The 27572-nt window shown below is 42.8% G+C and overlaps 1 protein-coding gene across 1 annotated transcript in view; it reads left to right on the top strand.

Annotated features, from left to right (window-relative positions):
* LOC128700087 (neural cell adhesion molecule 2) overlaps positions 1-27572 on the top strand; it is a 379174-nt gene that overhangs the window by 274257 nt on the left and 77345 nt on the right. The window contains exons 8-9 of the mRNA XM_053793043.2: positions 8584-8680; positions 25037-25233. Of these exons, the coding sequence (XP_053649018.1) occupies positions 8584-8680; positions 25037-25233 (294 nt within the window). The remainder of the gene's footprint in view (positions 1-8583; positions 8681-25036; positions 25234-27572) is intronic.

Here is a 27572-nt window from a genome sequence, read left to right as displayed (position 1 = left end):
CTCGTTTTGAAAGTTCTCATTATCCATCCTATCATTTTCTTTGCACGTGCGATCGTGGCACTGTTGTGATCCTTGAAAGTGAGATCCTCAGACATTACTACTCCCAGGTCCCTTACATTATTTTTCCGCTCTATTGTATGGCCGGAGTCAGTAGTATACTCTGTTCTAGTTATTATCTCCTCCAGTTTTCCATAACGGAGTAGTTGGAATTTGTCCTCATTGAACATCATATTGTTTACCGTTGCCCACTGGAAAACTTTGTTTATATCTTCTTGGAGGTTAACCGCGTCCTCAGCAGATGACAGCCTCATGCAGATCCTAGTATCATCCGCAAAGGATGATACGGTGCTGTGGTGTATATCTCTGTTTATGTCTGATATGAGGATAAGGAATAAGATGGGGGCGAGTACTGTGCCTTGTGGAACAGAGCTCTTCACTATGGCAGCCTCCGATTTAACTCTGTTGACCACTACTCTTTGTGTTCGATTTGTTAGGAAGTTGAAGATCCATCTCCCCACTTTCCCAGTTATTACTTTAGCACGTATTTTATGGGCTATTACGCCATGATCGCATTTGTCAAATGCTTTTGCAAAGTCTGTGTATATTACATCTGCATTCTGATTTTCTTCCAGTGCATCCAAGGCCATGTCATAGTGATCCAGTAGTTGTGAGAGGCAGGAGCGACCTGCCCTGAACCCATGTTGCCCTGGATTGTGCAGATTTTGGGAATCCAGGTGATTTGCAATCCTGCTTCTTAGCACTCTTTCAAAGATTTTTATGATGTGGGACGTCAGAGCTATTGGTCTATAGTTCTTAGCTAATGCTTTGCTGCCACCTTTATGGAGTGGGGCTATATCCGTTGTTTTAAGTGACTGTGGAATTTCACCCATGTCCAAGCTCCTCCTCCATAGTGTACTTAGGGCACGCGAGAGGGGTTTCTTGCAGTTCTTAATGAAAACAGAGTTCCACGAGTCTGGGCCCGGGGCTGAGTGCATAGGCATGTTGTCAATGGCTTTTTCGAAATCTATCGGAGTTAGGGTAATGTCGGAAATCTGGCATACATTTATGGAGTTTTGAGGCTCATTCATGAAGAAATCATTTGGGTCGTCGATCCTCAGACCGATTAGTGGTTCACTAAACACAGATTCGTACTGGGATTTCAATATTTCACTCATTTCCTTGTTGTCATCTGTGTAAGTCCCATCCTGTCTGAGTAAGGGCCCGATACTAGATGTGGTATTTGCCTTACTGTTTCTTCACGTCATGCAAGGGGAAACTAAAATACGTTAACGGTAGACAGTTGGAATGCGTGTGACTACCGTGTGAGATCATCATGTTTAGATGAGGGCGTTGAAATGTGTTGTGCGTGTGTACTCGCCTAGTTGTACTCACCTAGTTGAGGTTGCAGGGGTCGAGTCCGAGCTCCTGGCCCCGCCTCTTCACTGGTCGCTACTAGGTCTCGCTCCCTGAACCGTGAGCTTGATCATACCTCTCAAATGTGTGTGTGTGTGTGTGTGTGTGTGTGTGTGTGTGTGTGTGTGTGTGTGTGCTGCATATTGGAACCCGTCGTTTGGTGTACTAACTTTCTTGTGACTGAACAAGATGAGCCATAGATCATATACTTAATATTAAAACCAGTCAAATCAGTGAGATGACCTGCCTAACGACGATGGGTTGTCAGGGAAATATTACTGTTTTTTTCCTCTGTATGTAAGCTGAAAGAATCGTGCTTTCCTCTTATGAAAAAAATGAGTGAATAATACTTAGAACCAATTTAAATTAACTCAAGGATAGATAAATATGATGCTTAAAAACTGAGTATCATTATTAATTAGAAACAAATAAAAACTATGTATATGTCCGATGATAAGAGAAACTAGAAAATGAAAGATAAAAGGTTAGGTAAGGTTCGTCAGGAAACAAACGTTTCCAGACGCGGGTCTCAGATGATGACCCGCCGTTGGAGCTTTTGGTCATCTGACCGAGGCCTTCCGCTAGCTTACCGGTCCACCCCTTTAAAAATTATGGTCATAATTATAGCCATTTAGTTAAATGGAAGATAAAAACTCAAATACTGTCTACATTTTAACAAGAATTGATGTGGCAGAACCATGACGTAATGGGTTCGTTATCTAATGACTGTCCTCAGTTTACCTGGTAACATAAAACTGCAGAGTTATGACCAGCGAAGCTGGTGTAGGTCTCAGTCTTCGAGAAGGTAGATCTTGTGACGGAGTTAAGTGCACTCAAGAGTCTCAGGAGGGTTGTAGTACCGGTGACGAAGTTGGTATATATGGGTCACCGAGGAACGAAGATTGTGTATGAAAGTAAGCAAAGTCAATACCGGTCATCATGGATAACTGTGTGATGGACTACTCGGCATTAACTATAGCATCAGCTATTAAGTCAGCCTGTTCCTAAACCTACACCTTTATTTGACTCAAGGAAAGCTCGTGTGCTGAAAAGATACAGGTAAGTTACCAGACACTTTTCTAGTTAATGACTGAAGGCCCAAAAGAAAAGGGCTTCAAAACAGACTATGTTAATGTCCCAAAGGGAATCCTTGACTAGTAACAATACATGAAGACAGTAAATACAAGGTTAAAAACAAAACTGTAGTAACTAAACATGTCAACAAAAATAAATAATGTATCTGACATTTTCGGGAGTAAAGTGGAGGGTAAAGTCAACAAGAGAAATAAAGTAGAGAGTAAGTGAAATACCTCAAAGACATCAGACAAATCACTAAGTGTGTTAGACACTTGTCTGCTAGGTAATGCTGGCAAATACTCTTACGAAAGTACACGAAAGCAACGAAGGTAAAAGCCTCTTATATTCGTCCAAATATCAACATTACCACCTACATACAAAGTTTGCTCTTAAACAGCCTCATAATAAGATTTATACAGCTAAAGGGAGAAATTTTCAACTATTTACATATGACGAGTTTCCCCACATGGAGGCATGGGTTTAGTACTTGATTATAATAAATAATAATTATTTCACATGGATAGTCCTCGATCTTGCCAGGGAAACAGAGATGGAATTTAAGAGAGGCAATCTCAGAGAGTGGTGCACACTCAAGGTTAGTCTTAATGAGTGTGTCTTTGCAAGTTTTACAGCCTCTCCTGTGGAGCAAGTACGAGAAGCGCCTCAGTATGCGCCCTAACGATGCAAGTTTGTTGGCTTTCTTGCTTAGAAGATTTCCCACATGAAACTTAATAATCGGTACGATGTCAAATTTCACCCTCAGGATATTTATTTCATCGCCGGGTACTGATGTGTGCACCAGCTCCAGCAGCACCATCAGGCTGTATAGACTACATCAGTATTTTCTCAGAAGCAAATGAAACTTTGTCTCTTATCTAGCGCGCGCGTACACACACACACACACACACACACACACACACACACACACACACACACACACACACACACACACACACACACACACACACACACACACACACACATACACACACACACATACACACACACACATACACACACACACACATACACACACACACACACACACACACACACACACACACACACACACACACACACACACACACACACCTGATGACACTGGAGGACAGGAGGGTCAGGGGAGACATGATAACGACATATAAAATACTGAGTGGAATAGACAAGGTGGACAAAGACAGGATGTTCCAGGGAGGGGACACAAACAAGAGGCCACAATTGGAAGTTGAAGACACAAATGAGTCAGAGAGATATTAGGAAGTATTTCTTCAGTCATAGAGTTGTAAGGCAGTGGAATAGCCTAGAAAATGACGTAGTGGAGGCAGGAACCATACACAGTTTTAAGACGAGGTTTGATAAAGCTCATGGAGCGGGGAGAGAGAGGGCCCAGTAGCAACCGGTCAAGAGGCGGGGCCAGGAGCTAAGACTCGACCCCTGCAACCACAAATAGGTGAGTACAAATAGGTGAGTACACCTACCTACCTACCTACCTTACTCCTCCAGTAATTTACTCTTAAACATTTGATCAACAAACACAATATTGATCTCATCTACGGTACACAGTCACAAACTCTGACACTTTGGTCAATCTCCCTATCAACAATCCCTCAGCTCTCCGCCTGCTCTTTCTCCTCTTCCTCCTCCTCTTCCTCCTCCTCTTCCTCCTCCTCTTCCTCCTCCTCTTCCTCCTCCTCTTCCTCCTCCTCTTCCTCCTCCTCTTCCTTTTCCTCTTCCTTTTCCTCTTCCTTTTCCTCTTCCTTCTCCTATTCCCCCTCCTCCTCTCCCCCCTCCTCCTCCTCTCCCCTCATCAGTATGCCTCACTTCTCCCGTTCAATTCAGTGTGTACATTAAGCTCAACTTTGGCACTTGTCGTGCTGCAGAGTGAGAATTTACCAGTTGACAAGTGGACTGGGGGACGGAGTAGCAGGGCAAGGAAGAGGGGGAGAGTTGGAGAATACTGGAGGGAATGGAATGAGGCAAGGTGATGCGCGGGGAAGGAAACGGAATGTATATATAAGGGAATGGAAGAGGTGGGATGGATAATAAGAGGGAGGAAACGGGTGGATAAGTGAGGGAGACGGGATAAAAAGGGGTGATAAGGGAAGAGAAGGAAAGGAGAGGACAGGGGAGAGAAAAGTGAGGGAGGAAGAAAAGGAAAATAAAAGGGAAGGGAAGTGGAGTAGAGGGAGAAAGAGGGAAAGGATGAACAGGATAGGTAAGGGAAAATGGGAAAAAGAAAAGGAAAAGAGACGATTAAGGAGGGAATGGTAAGGGAAGCGTAGGGAAGAGGGAAAAGAAAGGGAAATAGAAGTGAGGGAGGAGGAAGAAGAGAAAGGGCCCAAGCCCTCTCTTGACCAAGCGATTTAAGAAGATGCACCTCCTCCTGCCTTATTGTCACCCCTGACAGCTTCGATACACTTCTTGCAGCTAGTCAAGGAGGGTCCCTTGCTGGATCAGGATCTTGCATTATGGTAACAAAGTGTTCGGCAAAGAGGTCTGCTTTCTCTTGATTACCAGTAGAGGTTGTCCCATCCTGTTGATTTAAGGGCGGAATGAATTCATCCGGCAGATAACCTTGTCTGTCCTTGACCAGGGACCACCAGGTTTTGGAGCCCACTCTATCTAATGCTAGCTTTCTTTTTGTGTCCACTTCCCATTTAGAAATGGCCCACTTTTAAACTTCACGCATATGCCTACCGGCTTGCCTGTGCAAATTCTTGTTATAGGTAGTGGGATGTCTCTTATACCGTCTCCAGGCCTTGTACTTTGCAGTAGCAGCCTCTCTACAACGAAAGCCGAACCAAGGCTTCGCCACATACTGCCGGTGAGGGATGTGTTCTTGTTGTAGATTAAGGATATGTCCAGTGAAGGCATTCACTTGGTTGTCAGCATCCTCTTGGAGAAGAGCATTCCAATCGGTGGTGGCGAGCTCAGAGCAAAGGGCTGGCTAATTACGTCTTTCCCATAGCCAGGTTGAGTGTGGACTCCTCACCTCGTTCAGTTGGGATCGTGTCGTAAAAACAGCCTTGTGGTCAGACGATCCAACATAGCCGAGGGGTTGACAAGTGACTATACCTTCTGCCAGATCACTCACTACTGGGTCAAGGGAGGGGCCAGAGATGTGAGTAGGGAAATCAGCAAAGTTTATCATGTCAAACACTGCAGAATGGTCATTAAAGTCCCTCTGTATAAGATGTTGGTTGAGGTCACCAACAATTGTATGTTGACAGTTGTGTTGGAGTAGAAGGGAGTCCACATTTCCCATTAGGAAGTTGATGGGGTGTATATATTGCCACTGAGGTCTGTACATTGCACTTACTAGTACGAAGGTATTAGTATGTGCAGTGTAGAACATCATTTCAAGATGATTAGGGACGGCAACATCAATGTGTTGGTTATGTACACTTTTAGAGAAGCACAGGGCAACACCTACTCCTTGCCCTTGCCTGTCTCTTCTCATCCATGAGGTGTAGCCAACAATTCTTGCAAAATTTTCTGGAGTCCTGTCGTCCAAAAATGTTTCAACAACAGCTATCATGTCGGGACGTCGAGTGTTCACAAAACTGTGTGTGAGCTCTCCAACACTGGTAATGAATACTCTAATGTTGGCCGACAGGATGCTGATAAACTGGCTCCTCTCTCTTTCTCTCTCTCTCTCTCTCTCTCTCTCTCTCTCTCTCTCTCTCTCTCTCTCTCTTTCTCTCTCTCTTTCTCTCTCTCTCTCTCTCTCTCTCTCTCTCTCTCTCTTTCTCTCTCTCTCTTTCTCTCTCTCTCTTTCTCTCTCTCTCTCTCTCTCTCTTTCACACACACACACACACACACACACACACACACACACACACACACACACACACACACACACACACACACACACACACACACACACACACACACACTCACACGCACACGCGCACACACAAGAGAACACACACACACACACACACACACACACACACACACACACACACACACACACACTCACACGCACACGCGCGCACAAACACACACACACACACACACACACACACACACACACACACACACACACACACACACACACACACACACACACACACACACACAATAAACCCACCTTACACAACAGCCAGAAACACATTGCCAACCACTTTTTCTGGTATTGATGTTGGACTTCTTCCTGGAAGAAGGAAACTGTAGATGCATTATTGCTCTGGTATGCAGTTTACATTTTGTTATTTTTCTTTCCAGGACGACAGAGGTGTACCCCAGATCTCTGTGTTTGTTTCCTATTTTGTTGATCTAGGTACGTTTTTTTTTATAATAATTGCACAACTGCGGTTATTTTAATATAACTGTATTGCAATTTATTATATTCACTTGTATTCTACTTATATCCAGAAGGGGGATACCTCTAATAAAAGTAAAAGATTGTTCATGCGATATCTTGAGAAAGATTTTTCTTATCGACTTTAATTAAACTTTAAACATTAATATATTTCATGGCTTGAGAACTTCTCTTCTGATCTCTTAAACAGCTTTATTTTTTAATACTGGTACCATACGGAGAGGTAAGCTTGAATTGTTATTAAGCTATGAAGGTGCCACTTTTCTTAATTTTATCAACCATAAATCGAAATTCTTTGTTCTCCAAAGTTTCTGTACAACAAACCATACCACGGGCGGGGTGAGAACCCGCGATCAGAGAGTCATAAAACTCCAGACCGACGCGTTAGCCACTGAGCCAGCTGGCTGACGCGTCGGTCTGGAGTTTCAAGACTCTCTGATCGCGGGTTCTAACCCCCGCCCGTGGTATGGTTTGTTTGCAATCGTGTCATTGCGATCTCGTGAGTTCTGTACAACAACTTAAAAATATCTCTTCTAATTATTTTCAAGCTTTCAACGCTGATGTATCTTATTAAGAGGAAGGTTTGGATTGGTAAACATGACACGACTCCTGCGAGTTGTATAATTTCTACGTTTCGCCAACAGTGGGGCTTCTCAGGCTGGGTAAAATTTTGTATGAAGAACGTCACTGCAGTTGTGTCTTCTATATCAACTGTCGGCACTTTACCGGTGTCTCCGTCAAGGTTTAGATTATTATTGTTCTGTGTAGCTTCATTTATAGGATGTGGCCTGCACCAGTACGTTATAATTTATTCAACGTTCATCTCACACCTTTTGGCATGCTTTCTCGACCAGCGAATTGACACTTAAATTGTCCATTTCAATTAACCAGTAGCGTGAGATTTGGCCCCACTAGCCGAGGCGATTGAAAAAGTTCAGGAAACTGTCCTTGTTTTGGTGGATGGTGTTGATAGTAGCGACGCGAATAGATATTAAACAACTTCTGCCACTTACGTATAAATCTCTGTTGACAAGTTTGACATTTTGGAAGTTCATGAGTGGATTGTGGGTTTGCACAGAATTGTTGCGTATTTATATTAATGGGCTCATCAGGACTCCGAGATGTTTTCCCCACATGGGGTTAATCACATCCACGGTATGAAATAGTGTAAATACCAATACTGGATTTACTTTGTCTCGTGTTCCTCTTTCTTATTAGGTTCTAGTATTGGAAGTTATGATAGCTAAATCTGTCTCACTCTTAGTTATAAATTGTCGCTGTTTTTCGTAATCTGTCCAACAGAGAGAACAATGTCCCGGTCTGTAGTCTTCGTCTAGTGGTGTGGAAGATCGTAACAAACTTTCTTTTGCAGTCGTTGATGAAATGTGTTGGGTACTGCAGCTTGACAAAAGTCCTGAACTGACCCATTTTATATATATATATATATATATATATATATATATATATATATATATATATAATAATATATATATATATATATATATATATATATATATATATATATATATATATATATATATAGAAACCTTTTGTACTACACTGTAATTTATGGTACTACACTGTATCATAATATTATCTGATACTTCATTGTTTTTAACAGTACTGTAGCATAATCTGGGAAACTACACTGCATTATTTAAGGCCCTTTATATTCTCGGGTACTGTACGCTTTTTGGTGTTGTCTGTAATATAATTATACTTTACCACTTTATTTTCTGCATTATGGAGCTATATATTATTTGTTTCAGACCCTCCCGAGTGTATGGTGGACAAGCCTACAGTATTGGCAGTGGGTCGTGGCGAGAGGGTCAACATCTCCTGCAGGGTAGCCAGCAATCCCCCCAGGTCAGAAGTCAATCCTCTCCCTTCTTTCCCTCCATCCTTCTTTCCCTCCATCCTTCTTTCCCTCCATCCTTCTTTCCCTCCATCCTTCTTTCCCTCCATCCTTCTTTCCTTCCATCCTTCTTTCCCTCCATCCTTCTTTCCCTCCATCACTCTTTCCCTCCATCCCTCTTCTCTCCTTTCTTCAGAGAGATTTTGATTAAAAAGTCCTAATTAGCTAGTAGGGCCTAACCAACGTTCCGTTAATGCAGCTCTCCGTTCTATGCTTATATATAAACGATTATATATAACTTTATAGTTAAATGATATTTAACTATATATATGATATAGTTATCATTAATAAAAAACTCATGTCTCCCACTTGTATATAGATTTCTGGTCATGTGTCCCACTATTGAAAACATTTCGATGGGGCGTTCCGGTGTTTTCAATACAGACCACAGTCACTCCATAGCTGCATTCATTTTAGTCCGCGAGAGCAGTCGATGTTGGTGAATGAACGTGAGGATGAATGATATAAAGTGAGGGCGATCACGGGATGTTTTTGAAGCGTATAACACTGTAACAATGGAAAACGAGGAGAAAAAATATAGGTAAATTGTAAAAGAATTGCTCCTTAAATTTAATGCATTTATAGCAATTCACAGTATAATTATTAGGCTGAATATCAGTAAACAGAATATACGACAGTAGGAAGAGGGTATAGATTTTTTTCAGTATTTATAATAGTGTATGTAGTAACAAGCATGTCAGATGACCATCCTCATCCTACTGAAATAAAACATAAAACAGTGGATGAAGGTTTAACTAATTAGACAATGAAGGGAAATTTGGAAGGAGTTGAAGGTGAAGACAAGAGAGAACAGATGGGTTGATGTATTTGTCACTTTAACCAAAGTGGTGAGCATATATGTGCTAGCTCTTCCCCTCTCACGGAGTCATGTACTCCTGAGACAATTTATTCACATTTGGACAAGGATCCAGCACATCCAGAATAAAAAAATACAATACTGTAACTGGAACAATACACAAATAACCCGCACATAGGAGAAAGAATCGTCGTCATAAGCTTCTTTCTCCTATATGCGGGTTAATTGTGCATCCAATCACATCATCTAACTTCAGAAATGAGTGTATTCTACGGGTAACGTCCACTGACGATTTGGAAGAGAGAGAATTCCAGTCTCAAAACTATTCTGGGTTACAGATATTGAACTGAGGGAGAAATATAGACGAAGAAAGAGTTACACACTGCAATCCATACAGACACGCCTGGGTGACGTATATTCATTAAGGATTAGACATTAAAGGGTTAAAGGTGGTTGCCACGGAGGGCACGCAGCCCACCGCCGGGAGCTGGATGAAGAATTTGAGATGTAGGCTCTGAGATATTATATATTTCTAGCACCTGTAGGAGCTAGACTTCCTCAGTGTGTTGAGCAAACGCACAAGGACCTGTTGAAGGCCCTTATCGCCACTCGTATATTTGGAGGTATGTTGAAAACTGCATAAAATACCGACAAGTTGAGCACCTGGGAATCGTATCGTTCCAGACCTTGGAGCTGAACTTCTCCAGGCTCAGAGACTGACCACCTCAAGCTATTCCTCCAAGGTTGAGGGACTGACTGCTTTATCTTTACTTCGTCACTACTGCTGCCTAAAAGACATTCTATGTATTTGACTGATGAAACCTACCAAGAAAGCCATACGTTTCAACAATAAAGATACCCACCTGCTGAACAAGTGTCTTATTCGTCAGCATCTTGGAAGGACTGAGTTTATCTCATCGATATTTTTCTATCTCGATGTGTGTTAAATTTGTCTCATCTTGAAAAAAACTTCTTGCGTGGGATGAGGTACAGAGGATAGTGTTATGAGGTTTGGAGGCTACATCTCTTGGACTGCACAGTCACTAAAATATATTTTTATACATTTTTTCATAATCATTCAACTTCAGTTTAATAAGATTTTTTTTTTTTCAAGCCATTTAGAGATTAGAGGCTAAACTAAAACGTGACAGATATACCAGCGTAGCGCAATAACAATGCAAACCTTCCTTGAAGTATGATGCCTAAAAACTGGCTAGCTGGCCGAGTGGCTTAAGCACTGGCTTGGAGGTTTGCGACTCATTCACATTCTTAGACTGGTTATAAATGACCATAACTTTTAAAGGGGTGGACCGGTAAGCCAGCGGAAGGCCTCGGTCAGATGACCAAAAGCTCCAAAGGCGGGTCATCATCTGACTAAGACCCGCGTCAGGAAACATTTGTCCTGTTTCCTGACGAACCTTACCTAACCTAACCTAACGACTCATTCACCCTGGGTTCTAACCCCACCCGTTCCGTGGGTATTATGATTCCGTGAGTCAGGTATGATGCATCTTTGTTGAAGGTTTATAATCCATCAAAAGAGATTTTTACAAATTAGTTCCTTTGTTACAATTAAAAAGTTGACAATGACACAGCCATAAACAAATCCTAACTTTTCTCTATAAACCCGAAACAAAAATAAAATCTTTTCTCACATAGAAACCAATATTCGCAAGACTTTCTTAAAGTTATATTTACCAGAGCCAAAAGTTTGAAGCCAATTAGATGAGCCATTCCCCAGTAATCCCACGAAAACCAATAATCCATTTTTTTCATTATTTTTAAGAACTGACAAATTTGAAGCTAAATAGCTTAAAACTATAATAACTCTCTTGTTTTTATTTTAGTCGCAGCGGTTTATATTATAATGTAGTAGTTCAATAGCGGCGTTTTAGGCGTCACGTGGAGAAAATTAATTACCTTCTTTTACATGAAACTTGTCAATTGGCTCCTCAGTGATCTAATAATAATACAGATGTGTTGTGTGCTTAGAGATGATCAATATAGACGTTGTTTTAACACACACACCTTGGAGGAACCTCAAGGAAGAAGAGGAGGAGGAAGAGTGAAGTCAGGAAGAAGGAAGGAAGGAAGAAAGGAAGGAAGAAGAAAGGAGGAGGAAGGAAGGAAGGAGGAAGGAAGGAGGAAGGAAGGAGGAAGGAAGGAAGGAGGAGGAGGAAGGAAAGAAGGAGGAGGAGGAGGAAGGAGGAGGAGGAAGAAGAGGAAGGGAGGAGGAGGAGGAAGGGGGGAGGAGGAGGAGGAAGGAAGGAGGAAGAGGAGGAAGGAAGGAGGAGGAGGAGGAGAAAGAGGAGGAGGAAGAGGAAGGGAGGAGGAGGAGGAAGGAAGGAGGAGGAAGGAAGGAAGGAGGAGGAGGAGGAGGAAGGAAGGAAGGAAGGAAGGAGGAGGAGGAGGGAGGAAGGAAGGAGGAAGGGAGGAAGGAAGGAAGGAGGAAGGAAGGAAGGAGGAAGGAAGGAAGGAAGGAGAAAGGAAGGAGGAAGGAAGGAAGGAATGAGGAACGAAGGAAGGAAGGAGGAAGGAAGGAGGAGGAGGAAGGAAGGAAGGAGGAGGATGGAGGAGGAAGGAAGAAGGAAGGAGGAAGGGAGGAAGGAAGGAGGAAGGAGGAGGAAGGAAGGAGGAAGGAGGAGGAAGGAAGGAGGAGGAGGAAAAGAGAAGGAGGAGGAGGAAGGAAGGAGGAGGAGGAGGAGGAAGGAAGGAGGAGGAGGAGGAAGGAAGGAGGAGGAGGAGGAGGAAGGGAGGAGGAGGAGGAGGAAGGAAGGAAGGAGGAGGAAGGAAGGAAGGAGGAGGAGGAAGGAAGGGGGAGGAGGAGGAAGGAAGGGGGAGGAATAGGAGGAGGAGGAGGAAGGAAGGAAGGAGGAGGAGGATGGAAGGAGGAGGAGGAGGAGGATGGAAGGAGGAGGAAGGAAGGAGGAGGAGGAAGGAAGGAAGGAGGAAGAGGAAGGAAGGAGGAGGAGGAGGAGGAGGAGGAGGAGGAAGAGGAAGGAAGGTGGAGGAGGAGGAGGAAGGGAGGGAGGAGGAGGAAGGAAGGGAGGAGGAGGAGGAGGAGGACGGAAAGGAGGAGGAGGAGGAGGAAGGAAGGAGGACGAGGAGGAAGGGAGGTGGAGGACGGGAGGAGGTGGAGGTGGAAGAGGCAGGAAGAGGAGGAGGAAGGAGGAGGAAGAGGAGGAGGAGGAATGAAGGAGGAGGAGGAGGAGGAAGGGAGGAGGAGGAGGAGGAGAAGGAAGGAGGAGGAGGAGGAGGAAGGAAGGAGGAGGAGGAATGAAGGAAGTAAGGAGGAAGGAAGGAGGATGGAAGGAGGAAGGAGGAAGAAGGAAGGAGGAAAGAGGAAGAAGGAAGGAGGAAGGAAGGAGGAAAGAGGAGGAGGAGGAAGGAGGAGGAAGGAGGAGGAGGAAGGAGGAGGAGGAGGAAGGAGGAGGAGGAGGAGGAGGAGGAGGAGGAGGAAGGAGGAGGAGGAGGAAGGAGGAGGAGGAGGAGCAGCAGCAGCCGCCGCCGCCGCCACTACCACTACCACCACCACCACCACCACCACCACCACCACCACCACCACCACCACCCTAACCCTTAATAAGCAAACAGTACTTACATAGAAAAAGATGTTACGAGGTGGTGACCTCAGAGAGAGAGAGACACACACACACACACACGTACGTCGTTCACGTAATATTGAGTTTTTTTTTTTTTTTTTTTTTTTTTTTTTTTTTTTTTTTTTTTTTTTTTTTTTTTTTTTTTTTTTTTTTTTTTTTTTTGACAAAATTAAAAAAAAAATCTCACCAACGTTTTGTATGTTATTGTACAGTTATTGTACTATTATTTTCCACTTGAGAGATAATTCATGAAAATTTCCAGTATAGAAAAACTTACAAAACGGGGAAGCACAAAATTATCTTTACAGAATATTTTTAGATATCTAAAAATCTTCATCCTTCCCAAATTCCATTTTTAGCTGAAAATATTGACACAAAAGTTCGTCAACTTTTGCAAAAAATTATTATTCAGGCGTGAAAGTTGACATAGTTTCCAATACGAATTTGTATAAAATCTTCCACAGTTTTACATCGACCAGCAAAAAAAAAATTGTCAGGTGGGATTTCTTTTACGTAGGAGTTGAATGTTCACTCACTTGGTGAGGTGTTGACCCTCCTTGTGCCCCGCTGATGAGCGAAGTTCTCCTTTAGTGTGTTCCACTTGTTTACCGCCTGTAGTGTGTTCCACTTGTTCACCCCTTGTAGTGTGTTCCACTTGTTCACCGCCTGTAGTGTGTTCCACTTGTTCACCCCTTGTAGTGTGTTCCACTTGTTCACCGCCTGTAGTGTGTTCCACTTGTTCACCCCTTGTAGTGTGTTCCACTTGTTCACCCCTTGTAGTGTGTTCCACTTGTTCACCCCTTGTAGTGTGTTCCACCGGTTTACCGCCTGTAGTGTGTTCCACTTGTTCACCCCTTGTAGTGTGTTCCACTTGTTCACCGCCTGTAGTGTGTTCCACTTGTTCACCGCCTGTAGTGTGTTCCACTTGTTCACCCCTTGTAGTGTGTTCCACTTGTTCACCCCTTGTAGTGTGTTCCACTTGTTCACCGCCTGTAGTGTGTTCCACTTGTTCACCCCTTGTAGTGTGTTCCACTGGTTTACCGCCTGTAGTGTGCTCCACTTGTTCACCCCTTGTAGTGTGTTCCACTTGTTCACCGCCTATAGTGTGTTCCACTTGTTCACTGTCTGTAGTGTGTTCCACTTGTTCACCGCCTGTAGTGTGTTCCACTTGTTCACCGCCTGTAGTGTGTTCCACTTGTTCACCGCCTGTAGTGTTCCACTTGTTCACCGCCTGTAGTGTGTTCCACTTGTTCACCGCCTGTAATGTGTTCCACTTGTTCACCGCCTGTAGTGTGTTCCATGTGTTTACCTCTAGTGTATTCCACTTCTTCGTCTCCTCTAGTGTGTTCCACTTGTTCACCGCCTGTAGTGTGTTCCACTTGTTCACCGCCTGTAGTGTGTTCCATGTGTTTACCTCTAGTGTATTCCACTTCTTCGTCTCCTCTAGTGTGTTCCACTTGATCAGTTCCTTAGGTGTGTTCAACTTGCTCACTTCCTCTAGTGTGTTCAACGTTCTCACCTCTAGTCTGTTCCACTTGCTCCACTTGCGGATCTCCCTCACGCTGATGTTATATCAAGTTGTTTTGCGACTCATTTTAGCATTTAGCTTCCTGTCGTGTTCTCTTCTTTAGCACCGTTCCTCTCCAATTATTCGCGTTATCTGCTCTGTACACACCTTGGATTCTACTCCTGAAGACACTTGCGATTGTGTTGCCAGCATCTGTCTATTCTTTTGCTTTATTCCTTATTGTTCACAATACAAATTGTATGTCGATAAATGGTCCACCGACAACCAGATCTCTTTGTGACTTGATAAAGTCTACTGTGTCGGTGAAAGGTAGCCAATCAAGGATCGAATTATACTGCATTTAAGTTTACTTGTCCGTGCAAATTGTATTTCAAACTTAAGTTCCAGTGTCTGTGTGGCAGATAGTTTGTAGCCCAGAATGTAGTTCTTGAACTTATAGAAGGAAAGATTTGTCGCAAGAATGAAGATTGTGTTCATTGTAAGAACGTAAATTTACTTTAGAGATTTCCTTGTTCATTGGTAAGGATTTATTTTAGTCTTGTTTTAAGGTAAATTATGTGACTTAATACACTGTGCAGTCTTCTACAATGTGTGGTCGTGTACATTATGTGATCTGATACAGTGATCCAGTGCATTGGGTAACAATGTTTTGTGTCACACAATGTACAGTGCCATCTAGTACATTGTGTGACATACTACACTTTGACTTAGTACCTTGTGTGATTTTGTACATCGTACAGTACTAGTACACTGCGTGACTTAGTGCACTGTTTGGTATTGTACATTTTGACCTAGTACACTAATCTGGTATACTGTGACCTAGTAACTTTATGATCTACGATATTGTGCGACCTAGCAGACCCTACGATCTAGTACATTGTATGATCTACATTGTGACCTAGTATACTGATTTAGTACCTTGTGACATAGTACACTGTACGATCTAGTACATTATATGACCTTATTGCTAATTGTTTTGTGTGTTAGATTATATATTGATTATGTGTAAGATTATATACTGATTATGTATTGATTTAAACATATACTTTACAAATAACCCGCACATGGGAAAGAGAAGTTTATGACGACGTTTGTGTTGTACCGTGATCCGAGGACATACGATGGTGTGGGTGCCTCGGTATGGTGTGGTATGGGTGTGGTATGTACTCAGACCACGGTACAACGCCTAGCTCTGCTGGGTGCGTGATTCTTGTATGATTGTATGGTCCCGTGGGTTAGAGCATCGTGGAATTTTTGCTCACCATGAGGCGAGCTAAAACAACACAGGTTCAATCCCCCGGCTAGTCGCAGTGTTGTTAATGATTAAATACCACTCGTTCGTGATTACAATATGACATATATAATGTGTATATATATATATATATATATATATATATATATATATATATATATATATATATATATATATATATATATATATATATATATATATATATATATATGCCGAAGTCTTGGTAAACTTCTTTAATGTGCCAACTTCTTTATTTGTCATCCAAATAGTTCGGAATATGAGACTCCATCGCCAGTGCTAAAGGAATTAAGAACAATCACTGAACAGAATAGAGTTTATATATTAACAAAAATGTTCAGTTTAAGCAAAATCATCAGATTAAAAACATAACTATTGGATTAAGAAACCTAATAATAATTTTTCAGTATCTAACCAGAGATTTATGCTAACTTGAAGCTATATACCCAAACATCTAATAAGTTGCAACAGAAGTGTTGAGTTGAGGCCTGACTCTGACAATATACATAGGCTTTATTACTGATATTCAATCTCTCTAAAGTTACTGCCAAAACTGTAATATTATTAGACCTAAGAGGACTGTTCAAGTGACAGTGATCCCTGATATCCTGAAAATTAGATATCAGAAAGAAAATGGCTGGCAAAACTTTACAGAATCATTAGGGATCCTTCAGATAAATAAGAGAAAACAAGGGAAAAAATGCGATGGTCTTCACTATAAGAAACTGAATGATGTCGATGTGGTTTTATGATGGCAAAACGAACTTTAAAGTTCAATAACAATTTGATGCTATTCTCAGGTTATATTTATCTAACTCTCGTGTGTCTTCCATAAGTAAGCTCATAATAATATCACTATGACGGAAGATTACTTATTAACACATTTCTCACGTAAATGCTTTTAGTTTACGTGACTACACTAACAGTACGTGGAAACTCGTCAAGCACAGGGGATTACGATCCCATTTTGTTATTCCAAAGAAAACAATAATATCAATACTGAGCTTACTTAGTAACTTTCTCTATCTGCCCTATCAGTTCCTGTGAAGATTTTGTTCATGTCCTCGGGTTCGGTTCCTTGAAACTTCTCATAATGTGTGTGTGTGTGTGTGTGTGTGTGTGTGTGTGTGTGTGTGTACTAGCTCATATCTGAATGATATTTTTATGAAACATCGCCGAAATATATTTAATAATTTTCTCTCATTATTAGATAATATTTTACTTTATTAAGTTCTCTGAAGGATTTCTAGAGCGAATTCAATTTCTCATAAAATCTCGTAATTGAATTCTTCCGCCGCTATATCTTTCATAATCTCGCGTGGTAAAAAAAGAGCAGGAATGGTGTTTAAGGAAGATTTATGGAGCATTTTCCAGTCTCATCCCTCATTTTATATGACTTAATCTTCAAAATTACTGCTTCGGAGAGGTATATATATGCGTCCAGCTCTATATGTTCAGATTCATTGACTTATAATGTTTGCACTCGGCAGAATCTGTTGCTAAAATACATTCTTGCCGTCTTCCACACAACGAGTTTTGGTCTGTCCGTATATCACTTACTACTGTCAACGATATTTGCCTCGTGTTATTCCTGACCAGGAGCCGCATCTCCAGGGCATGGGTTAATAAGATTGTATCATGAAAACTCAGTGGGAGGGTACGGGAGTAAATTCTTGGGTAGCTTTGGGTAGGGGTGGTTTTGATAAGGACCTGCCTTGTATGGGCCAGTAGGCCTTCTGCAGTGTTGCTTCATTCTTATGTTCTTTACCAAAACTAACAGGTTTGCGTCATCTCCTTAAGAGAGGGACGAAGACAATTTTTTCCTGATTCATGAACTTGCGAGACACTGATGTCATTTAATTAATTATGACTAGGTCAGTATGATCGGGACACCGAATGATGCCGCCCTGTTACTGGTGAGCATTGTTCCTCCAAGCATAAATATAAATCCAGTATGAGTCATTATTGGAGTAAAAATATTTGAAAGGGCAACAGTGAAAGATACTGCTCTCAGTGCTATCCGCGAGATAATTTATTTTTTTTCAAGCTCTCGACTTAAATTACATTCACAATGTTGTTGACATGTAGCCTTGCAAGTTAAATTGTCTTCTCCAAACCGCTGGAAAATGCTTGTGATCAGCACTAGTTTGATGCATACACTTAGAGGTATATGTCTGTTACAGGCCTAGATAATATTATTCGTGCTTCTTCCTCTGACAGTCCTGTTTGAAGGTGCATTACAAGTCTTTTCACGCTGAGTAGGATTGAGGAGTCGCCTGCAAATGTTTAGGTTCTTCCCTATTGGCATGTTGCAGATTCTTTTCCTAATCATCCTCATGATAAAGTGCAAATTTATTAGAGCTCTACGTCTATATACTTTGAATGGAATTATTTCCTATAGAAATAATTAGATAAGTACTCGATCTACCATCTCAACTATAGTGTACAATACCAGCAAGATGATTTATAAATCACATGGGCAGCACTTGGGTATCTACATTTCCTGAACGGCAAATGTCTATATTCGCCGAGTGGCAAATATAGACACTGTCTTTAGTTATTCAAAGCCCTAATGATATAACTGGAGAACATCCATGTTTGTTTCGGGAAGATGTGAATATTATTGCCGTCATATGGCTTCCGAAAATTCAAATTAATGCAGTCAAGTATGAAATATTTTTCCCTTGTATTGAACGATATGTTGAATCTGCAAAATCTCGAGATCTCCATACAAGAAAGTGGCTTGATGGCTCACCGACTGATAAAAATTCATCAGAATTCATCATTATTGAAGAATTAGACACACTTGCGACCTTTGGGTATCTTTATTTGTAGACGTTTCACAATTCGGTGGCTATCAACAAAAGGACATAAAGTGAAGATTGTAGAACTGCATACAGAGGCTGAGGGAATCAGTCCCTTAGCCTTGGAGTTGCTGAAGAGCACCGTAGTCTGAAGAATCTGAAGCACAGGCAGAAAGATTGACGCTTACATACTCAGAGAATTATTTGCTGCCAATCACAAATGACCTGTTTTCAGGTACTCTTGGTTCTGTGAACTAGTCAGTGTGGATCCAATAGCCAATCGTCACTCTTGGTTCAGTGGACCTTCGTCACTCGAGGTTCACTGGGTCATCGTTACACTTGACCTAGAGTGTGATCGTCACATTTGGTCCGGTAAATCAGGTCCAGTAAACCAGGTCTAGTAAATCATTGACAATTCTGGTCCAGTGAACCATCCTTGCTTCTGGTTCAGTGTACCATCGTCTCTCCTGGTCTAGTGCACCAACGTCGCTCTGGTCCAGTGGACCGGTGGACCCTCATAGGGCCACACTACACAAGCCAGCAACTCCAGACTCTGCTTATCTCTCTATCTCTGTCATGTGACTCTGTGAGGGAACTACATCGACCAAATATTGATTAGTTCGTGCAGCAGGTAGCCCCTCTGACGATGCTCTCTCCAGTCCCTACCTACAAATGTTTTGCCTTGCCCCTTGTAAATCCCTCACTGCATCATCCTTTCTGCATTGTCCCTTGTAAATCCCTCAGTGCATTGCCCATTCTGCCTTGTCCCTTGTAAATCCCTCATTACATCTAATTTTCTGAATTGCCTCATGTAAATTCCTCAATAATTACCCTTTCAGATTTGCTCCGCGTAAATCACTCCCTACTCTACCCTCTCTGTCTTGTCTCTACCATACAATTTCTGCCTCTCCCCTTTTAAATCCCTCTCTACCGTACCATTTCTGTCTCGCTGCTCTGCTCCTTGTGAATCTCTAACCTCGCTTCATTAATTCCTTCCTATTCCCTCTTCCCTTTCTTCTTCCCTTTATCTCTTCTTATTCCCTTCTGAGTTTTCTCTCTCATTTTCCCCTTCCACCCAGCTTCACCCATAATCTCTTTTCTCTCTTTGACATGTACTGATTATATTCTAATCAATGGATCTTATTCCCATCTTCTCCCATTCTTATCTAGATCCACGTAACTCTTTCACTCACTTTCTCCCTCTCTCCCACTTTCGTTTTTCCAGTCCTTCTTAGTGTGGCTGAAGGGGAGAAGGACTGGAAGGCTGAGGGACTGATCTCCTTATAATTACTTCAAGACTGGTGGACTGATCACCTTATAACTGTGGGACTAATTCTTCCAGCCTGAGAGACTGATCGCCTTGTAACTACTGCTACTACATAGTTTAGGGGCTGATCACCTCAGAACTAATTCTGAGGGACTGACAGTGGCTCCTCATTCTTTTCATCTCTATTTCAACTTACTTCAGCTTGGCAGTCTCTCTCACATTTTTTTTCATTCATCTAGTTCATCACTTTTACCTTCCTCAGTCCTCCCATCCTGCTCTACCTCTCCTTCACCCCTTCTTTCATTCCTTTCCTTCGGATCTTCTGCATTCCCTTACTTCGCTTCTTCCATCTTCTCTCTACTTTCTTGCGGTTCTTCCATATTTCCTTTCGCCACACTTGACTGTTGCATCGTCTTCCTCTACTTTATCTCGTCGCTTTTATTTTGTCACTACTTTCCGTCTCCTCTACCTCCTCCTCCATTCTCTCTCTCTCTCTCTCTCTCTCTCTCTCTCTCTCTCTCTCTCTCTGTCTCTCTCTCCCTCTCCCTTGCGCTTTTCATTTGTCCTTCATATCCCATTCATTTTATTCAATTTTCTTTCTTTTCTTCATTGCCCCTTTCATTCTCTTATTGCAAACATCAATTCCACCTTCCTTTCTTTCTCGACCTTTAAACTTCCTTTTCCCTTCCCTTTACCCCTTCCACCTTCCCTCTCTGCACTTTATTTTCTTCTTTTCTTCATTTCTCTCTCCCCTCTTCCTTGCCCCTTCCAACTTTTTCTCTCCCACACTCATCCCATCTGCCCTTCCCCTCTTTCCCGACCCATCCATCATCCCTCTCCTGTCCCTCGTCCTTCCATAATCCTCTTCCCTTTTTTCGACGCTTTCATCAACCCTCTCCTCTTCCCTGACCCTTACATTCTTCCGTGTCCGTGGTGCCCCTCCATCCCTGCAGTGCTTCCTGCTTGGAGAGGCGGTTGTTATTGTCTCCACCCGAGACTGAGTGGCTTGCCCTTCGATAAATCAGGCAGAGCTACAACCTTTGTCTCTTGATGAGCTTGGACGAGCCAGTCTCTTATCTCCTCTACTGTGTGCGTGCGTGCGTGTACGTGCGCTCACCTGTTTGTACTCGCCTATTTGTATTCACAGTTCCTGGGCCCCCCCGTTTCGCTAGTCGCTACTACGTCCGCTCTCTCTGATCCATGAGCTTTATCGTATCTTTTATTAAAGCTATGTATGGATTCTGCCTCCAGTACATCACTCTCCAGATTGTTCCACTTCCTGACAGCTTTGTGACTCATCTCAGATTTCATCTTCCAATTGTGACACGTTGTTGCTGTATCCCATCTCTGAAACATTTTGTACATATCCACCTTGCCAAATCCTCAGTATTTTATACGTCGTTATCATGCACCCTCTCTCTCTCTCTCTCTCTCTCTCTCTCTCTCTCTCTCTCTCTCTCTCTCTCTCTCTCTCTCTCTCTCTCTCTCCCTCTCTCCCCTGTCGTTCAGTGTCGTCAGGTTGATTTCCATTAACATCTCAGATATAACACTTAGCTCCGGGACAAGTCTTGTTGCAAACCTTTGCACTTACTCTGATTTCCTGACATGCTTGCCCAGGTGTGGGTTCCATATTGGTGCTGCATATTCCAGTATTTTGAATGACTCCATATTCAGGTGTCGAAACCCTATTATTAGGTTTGCAGTCGCCCATATGCTGCAGCAGTTATTTGGTTGATATGCGCCACAGGAGATGTGCTCGGTATTATACTCACCCCAAGATCCTTTTCCTTGAGAGAGGTTTGCAGACTTTGGACCCCTAGCCTGTACTATGTTTGCGGTTTTCTTTAACCTTCCCCAGTCTCCTGTACTATGTTTGCGGTTTTCTTTAACCTTCCCCAGTCTTCATGACTTTGCACTCGGTGGCGTTAAATTCCAGGACCCAGTTACTGGACCTGACTTGCAGCCTGTCCTTTCTAATCCTACCTGATCCTTCATCCGTTTGAATTCTCCGCATTAGCTTCACATCGTCTCCAATTAGGGACACCTCTGAATCTATCCTTTCCGTCATGCCATTCACATATACCACAAACGACACCGGTCCTAAGACTGACCCTCGCGGAGCCCCGCTCTGCACAGAGCGGGGCTCGTTTCTTTTCTGTCAGATATTCTTTGATCCATTGCAGTGCCTTTCCTGTCATTTCTGCTTGCTCCTCTAGCTTGTGCAGTAATCTCTTCTACGGAACTGTGTCGAAAGCCTTATATTCCAAAAAAATGCAGTCTACCCACCCCTCTCTCTCCGGTCCTACTTCTGTAATCTTGTCGTAAAACCCCAGTAGGTTTGTGACACAGGATTTTCCCTCTCTGACACCGTACTGTTTATTGTATATAAGCTCATTCCTTTCTAGGTGCTCCACCACTCTTCTGATAAGCTTGTCCATGACTTTGCATAGTACTATACTTATCAGTGACACTGGTCTGTAGTTTAATGCTGCCTGTCTCCTCTCTTAAAAATTGGGACTACATACGCTGGCTTCCACATCTCGGGTAGTTGCCCAATTTCGATAGATGTGTTGAAGATTGTTGTTAGTGGGACACACAGTGCCTCTTCTCGCTCTCTCAGAACCCATGGAGAGACGTCCGGTTTGACTGTCTTTGACGTATCTAGTTCACTTCGCAGCCTCTTCACCACCTCCTCGCTTGTTCATAGTGTGTCCAGCATTTGGTGTACCCTACCATTCCGATTTCCTGGAGTCCTTTCTGTCTCCACTGAAAATACTTCCTTAAGTCTCGCGTTGAGCTCTTCATGTACTTTTTGGTCGTTTCTTGTGATTTCCACTCCTTCCTTTCTCAGCCTGATTACTTGGTCCTTGACTGTTGTTGTACAGCCACTTTGTGTAAAACAGCTTTGGGTCAGATTTGGCTTTCGATGTTATGTCATTCTCGTTTTGCCGCTGGGCCTCCCTCCACATCCATGCATATTCATTTCTAGCTCCTCAACTAATCCCCTTATTTTCCTGGGTCCCTTGTCTTCTATATTTTTTAATTTCTCTAGCGCACTTACTTTTGGCCTTTCTACACCACTGGGTGATCCAAGGGTTCGTTCTGGTCTTTCCATTGTTTCTGTTGCCCTTAGGTACGAAACTCTCTTCTGCCTCCATGCATTATGTGGTCACTGTTTTTTTCCTACTAGTTCTCCTTCCCACTGAACCTCATGCAGGAAATTCCTCATGTCTGTCTAGTCCCCTCTTTTGTAGTTTGGATTCTCCTATCCTACTCGTTCTGTTTCGCTCTCCACTTTTAACTCTACGAAGTATTCGAAACTCAGGACCAGGTGATTACCAGCTCCGAGGGGCATTTCATGTGATGTTCCCAGTGTCTGAACTACTCAAAGTGAATACGGCGTCCAGCCTTGCTGGTTCATTTTCTCGTTTCTCTCTGTTAGTGTAACTAACATGATGCATGAGGTTTTTCAGTACCACCTCCATCATCTTAGCCCGCCATGTGTGTGTGTGTGTGTGTGTGTGTGTGTGTGTGTGTGTGTGTGTGTGTGTGTGTGTGTGTGTGTACTAACCCAATTATACTCAGCTAATTGTAGTTACAAGGGTCGATTCATAGCTCCAGGCCCCACCTCTTCACTGGTGGCTACTGAGTCACTCACTTCCTGCTCTGTGAGATTTATCATACCTTTTCTTAAAGCTGTGTATGGATTCTGCCTCCACCTCTCTTTCCAGACTATTCCACTGCCTGACAACTTTGTGACTGAAGAAATACTTCCTAACATCTCTCTGACTTATCTGAGTCTTCAACTTCCAATTGTGACCCCATGTTGCTGTGTCCATTCTCATGAATATCTTACCTCTGTCCACTTTGTCGATTCCTCTCAGTATTTTATGTGTTATCATGCCCCCCCCCCCTGTCCTCCAGTGTCGTTAGGTCAATTTCCCTTAACCTCTCCTCGTTGGACATGCCCCTTAGCTCCGGGACTTATCTTGTTGCAAACCTTGGCACTTTCTCTAATTTCTTGACGTGCTTGCCCATGTATAGGCTCCAAACTGGTGCTGCATACTCTAATATTGGCCTGATGTACACGGTGTACAGTGTCCTGAACGACTCCTTACTGAGATGTCGGAAAGCTATTCTTAGGTTTGCTATTCACCCATATGCTGCAGCAGTTATTTGGTTGATGTGCATCTCAGGACATATGTTCGGTATGATACTCACCCCAAGATCCTTTTCCTTAAGTGAGGTTTGTAGTTTTTGGCCCCCTAGGCTGTATTCCGTCTGCGGTCTTCTTTGCCCTTCCCCGATCTTCATGACTGCACTTGGCGGGGTTGAACCCCATGAGCCAGTTGCTAGACCAAGCCTGTAGCCTCTCCAGATTTCTTTGTAGTCCTGCCTGGTCCTCCTCCGACTGAATTCTCCTCATTAACTTCATATCGTCTGGAAACAGAGGCAATTCTTAGTCTATTCCTTCCATCATGTCGTTCACAAATACCAAAAACAGCACCGGTCATAGAACTGACCCCTGTGGAACTCCGCTCGTCACAGGTGCCCACTCCGACACCTCGTCACGTACCATGTCTCGCATTGCCTTCCTGTCGGGTATTTTCTGATCCATTGCAGTGCCCTCCCTATTATACGTGTGTGTGTGTGTGTGTGTTTGTGTGTGCGCGTGCGCGCGCATGTGTGCATGCAAGCGTGCGTGCTTGGGTGAGTGCGTGCGTGTGTGTATGGGTGGATGTGTATGGGTGTATTTGTGTATGGGTGTGTGTATGTGTGCGCATTCTTCTATGTGTGGTTGCAGTGGGCAAATCACTGCTCCTTACCAGCCTCTGTGCTGGCCGCTACTGGTTTCACTCTGTTCTGGCTGCGTGAGACTTATCATGCCTATCCTTAAAAGTGTATACGAATTCTTCTGCTTCTACCATTTCGGTGTCTAAGTCGTCCCACTTCCTTTGTGTATACTCACCTATTTGTGGTATGTGTGTGATTACTAAACTAAATAATTTTCCTCAACAGGGCCACTTTCCACTGGCGTCTCAACGGGTCAGAGAGAACCTACACCTCTAAGGGTGAGCCACTACCCTGGGGACACTTGGCGTCTCACTACACCTTCGTCGGCGCCTCAGACAAGGACTACGGCATGCTTCACTGCTGGGCCAACAACTCCATAGGCGTCCAGGACAACCCATGCATTTTCCAAATCATTCCTGCCGGTGGGTGGTTTTGTGGGTATCTGAGGGCGAGGATTATTATTGAGATGGGTGAGCTGTTGTGGATGTTTGAGCTGATGTTTGCATGTGTGAGGTAGGAGAGAAAATGTGTTCGTGTTTCCCTTTCATCTCATGTATATCTCCTTTCCATCTCTCTCTCTCTCTCTCTCTCTCTCTCTCTCTCTCTCTCTCTCTCTCTCTCTCTCTCTCTCTCTCTCTCTCTCTCTCTCTCTCTCTCTCTCTCTCTCTCTCTCAAACACACTCGAAAGCTTCACATCAGGATCCAACAGACATCAACTTAGTCACGTCTGCTTCTTATTACTGGGGTTGGAGCGAGACACTCTGGGTACGACTTTGTTTTAATGAAAGTGAGAATTATATCAATAAAGAATTAACTCTGCTCTGACCTGTGTGCAAACTGTTTGTGTTGATTACCTTTGGACTCTGGCAATAGGTATGCATGTGTGCACCTCAGTGCATGGATACGTGTGTGTGTGTGTGTGTGTGTGTGTGGTAACACTGTTGTTTAAAAGAAATCCCAGGGTTTTGCAGTGGTAAATCCTCTAAGCTCATTCGAAGCAAATTTATTCATGGAATACTTTGAGACTGAATTATTAGCCAGATAATAAATCTAAAGAGGCTGAAATATGTAGATGACATCGCAGTTTGGCTAGAATTGGAATATTTTGATAGTTTCTGGCTCAATAATAGAAATTGCCTCTCATTGACTTCATAAATGAGACACAATAATTCCCCTTTTCTGGATGTTCAGTATATATGAGACAATCACTGAGACCTTCAGGAAACTAAAATGTGTTCATGATTTAAGGTATGTGCAGTAATGCAGTTGGATTAAAGACGTCAGTTGCAACTTCAGCCGAGAGTGTTCCTCACCCCACTTATACATATGGGCTTCTTCCAAGCAATGTCAGATCAGGAGACCTTTACATCTTTAAGTGAAATGAGCATCTCATAACATGAAAGTAGCAAATAGCGTGACCAGTAACGGCTACGAAGCGGACATCCGTGCACCAGAGTATACAGTTTTTTTTTTTTTCATTTAGGTCTCGCCTAATTGATGCACATCCTACTTATTTCTACTTTTCTATTAGTTCTCTGCACCCTACAAGCTTGTAAAGGCAAAGTAAGTTAAATTGTTCATCACTCTTTTCCGTGTTACGTAAGACAGATCGAGAATGTAGGATTCAGTGCGTATATTCTGAAAATGTTTTACGTATGTTTGTCTTTATCCTACTACTGTAATGGCCCGATGACTGTTTCATCATGGGTTCAAACTCCACCCTTTCCGTTGTTTGTTTGCAATTGTTTCGTGAATCAGTATTTTGATATCAGTCTAATTTTCACAGTTTCACACTTGCTGAGGTTGACGTTCAGTAGGTATTTGTCTGTTGTCTGTTCAAGTCGGCTTTTTTGCGGTTCCATGCTGTCTTCGGTTTTTATTTTCATCATCTTCGAACAGTGATATTCAGGATTTTTATCTCTTCTGTTATACCTGTTACATATATAAGGACCAGTACTTGTAACAGCACTGATCTTCGTTGTGCTCCACTTGTCACATCTGCCCCTCTTGATACGTCCTCACTGGTCATCACTTTCTTCTCTCCTTTGAGTATTCTGTGATTTATTGTAGAACCTATCTTATGTTTTTTTTCTTGGTGTTCATCATTCTCTCGTTTAGTATAGAATCGAATTCTTTCTAACAATCGAAGACTTCCTACCCTTCACATTATTGTCTGTCTGTCACCCTGTCATAGAACTTCGCAATTATGTTGGTAGAATTACCGACAATATGTTATTTAAAAGGACACATGAGAGCGAAACGTTGCCAGAGTAATTAGTCGCATTAGTTTCACATGTATCCTTTTACTTAACAGAGAACTTCTCTTGGGTTGTAAAAAGGACTTTCTTCTTTAAATCAATTATTTATTTTAAGTAAATCCAGATTTCTTTAAATACTACTCCATTTAGAAAACTTGTACATATTTTATAATTTCCAAAGCTATTTACAGTAGTCTCAGACGTCTCTTTCCCTTTTCCACTAAAGTTAGGATGTTTTCTACTTTTTATATACCCAATCACATCTGTATTTTGTTTACTAAGGTTTTCAGTTTCGTAGACAGACATCAGGACACAAACACATTCTCCTGAAACGAGGTATAGTCCACCTAGCTTTAGTTTGGAATAAGAGGGTACAAGAGAAGACTCTCTCCACCCTCAACTTTTCTCCGGCTACACTGTCAATTGGAATAAAAACAGTGAAAGGAATTCATGACGTCAGGGGCGGCGTTACGGTAGGGCTGGGGGGCTTCAGCCCCCCTAAA

The sequence above is a fragment of the Cherax quadricarinatus genome, chromosome 64 (assembly GCF_038502225.1).
Source record: "Cherax quadricarinatus isolate ZL_2023a chromosome 64, ASM3850222v1, whole genome shotgun sequence".
NCBI classification, from domain to species: Eukaryota; Metazoa; Arthropoda; class Malacostraca; order Decapoda; family Parastacidae; genus Cherax; species Cherax quadricarinatus.
Note: the sequence above shows the minus strand (reverse complement) of the source record. Positions and strands in the feature narration are given on the sequence as shown.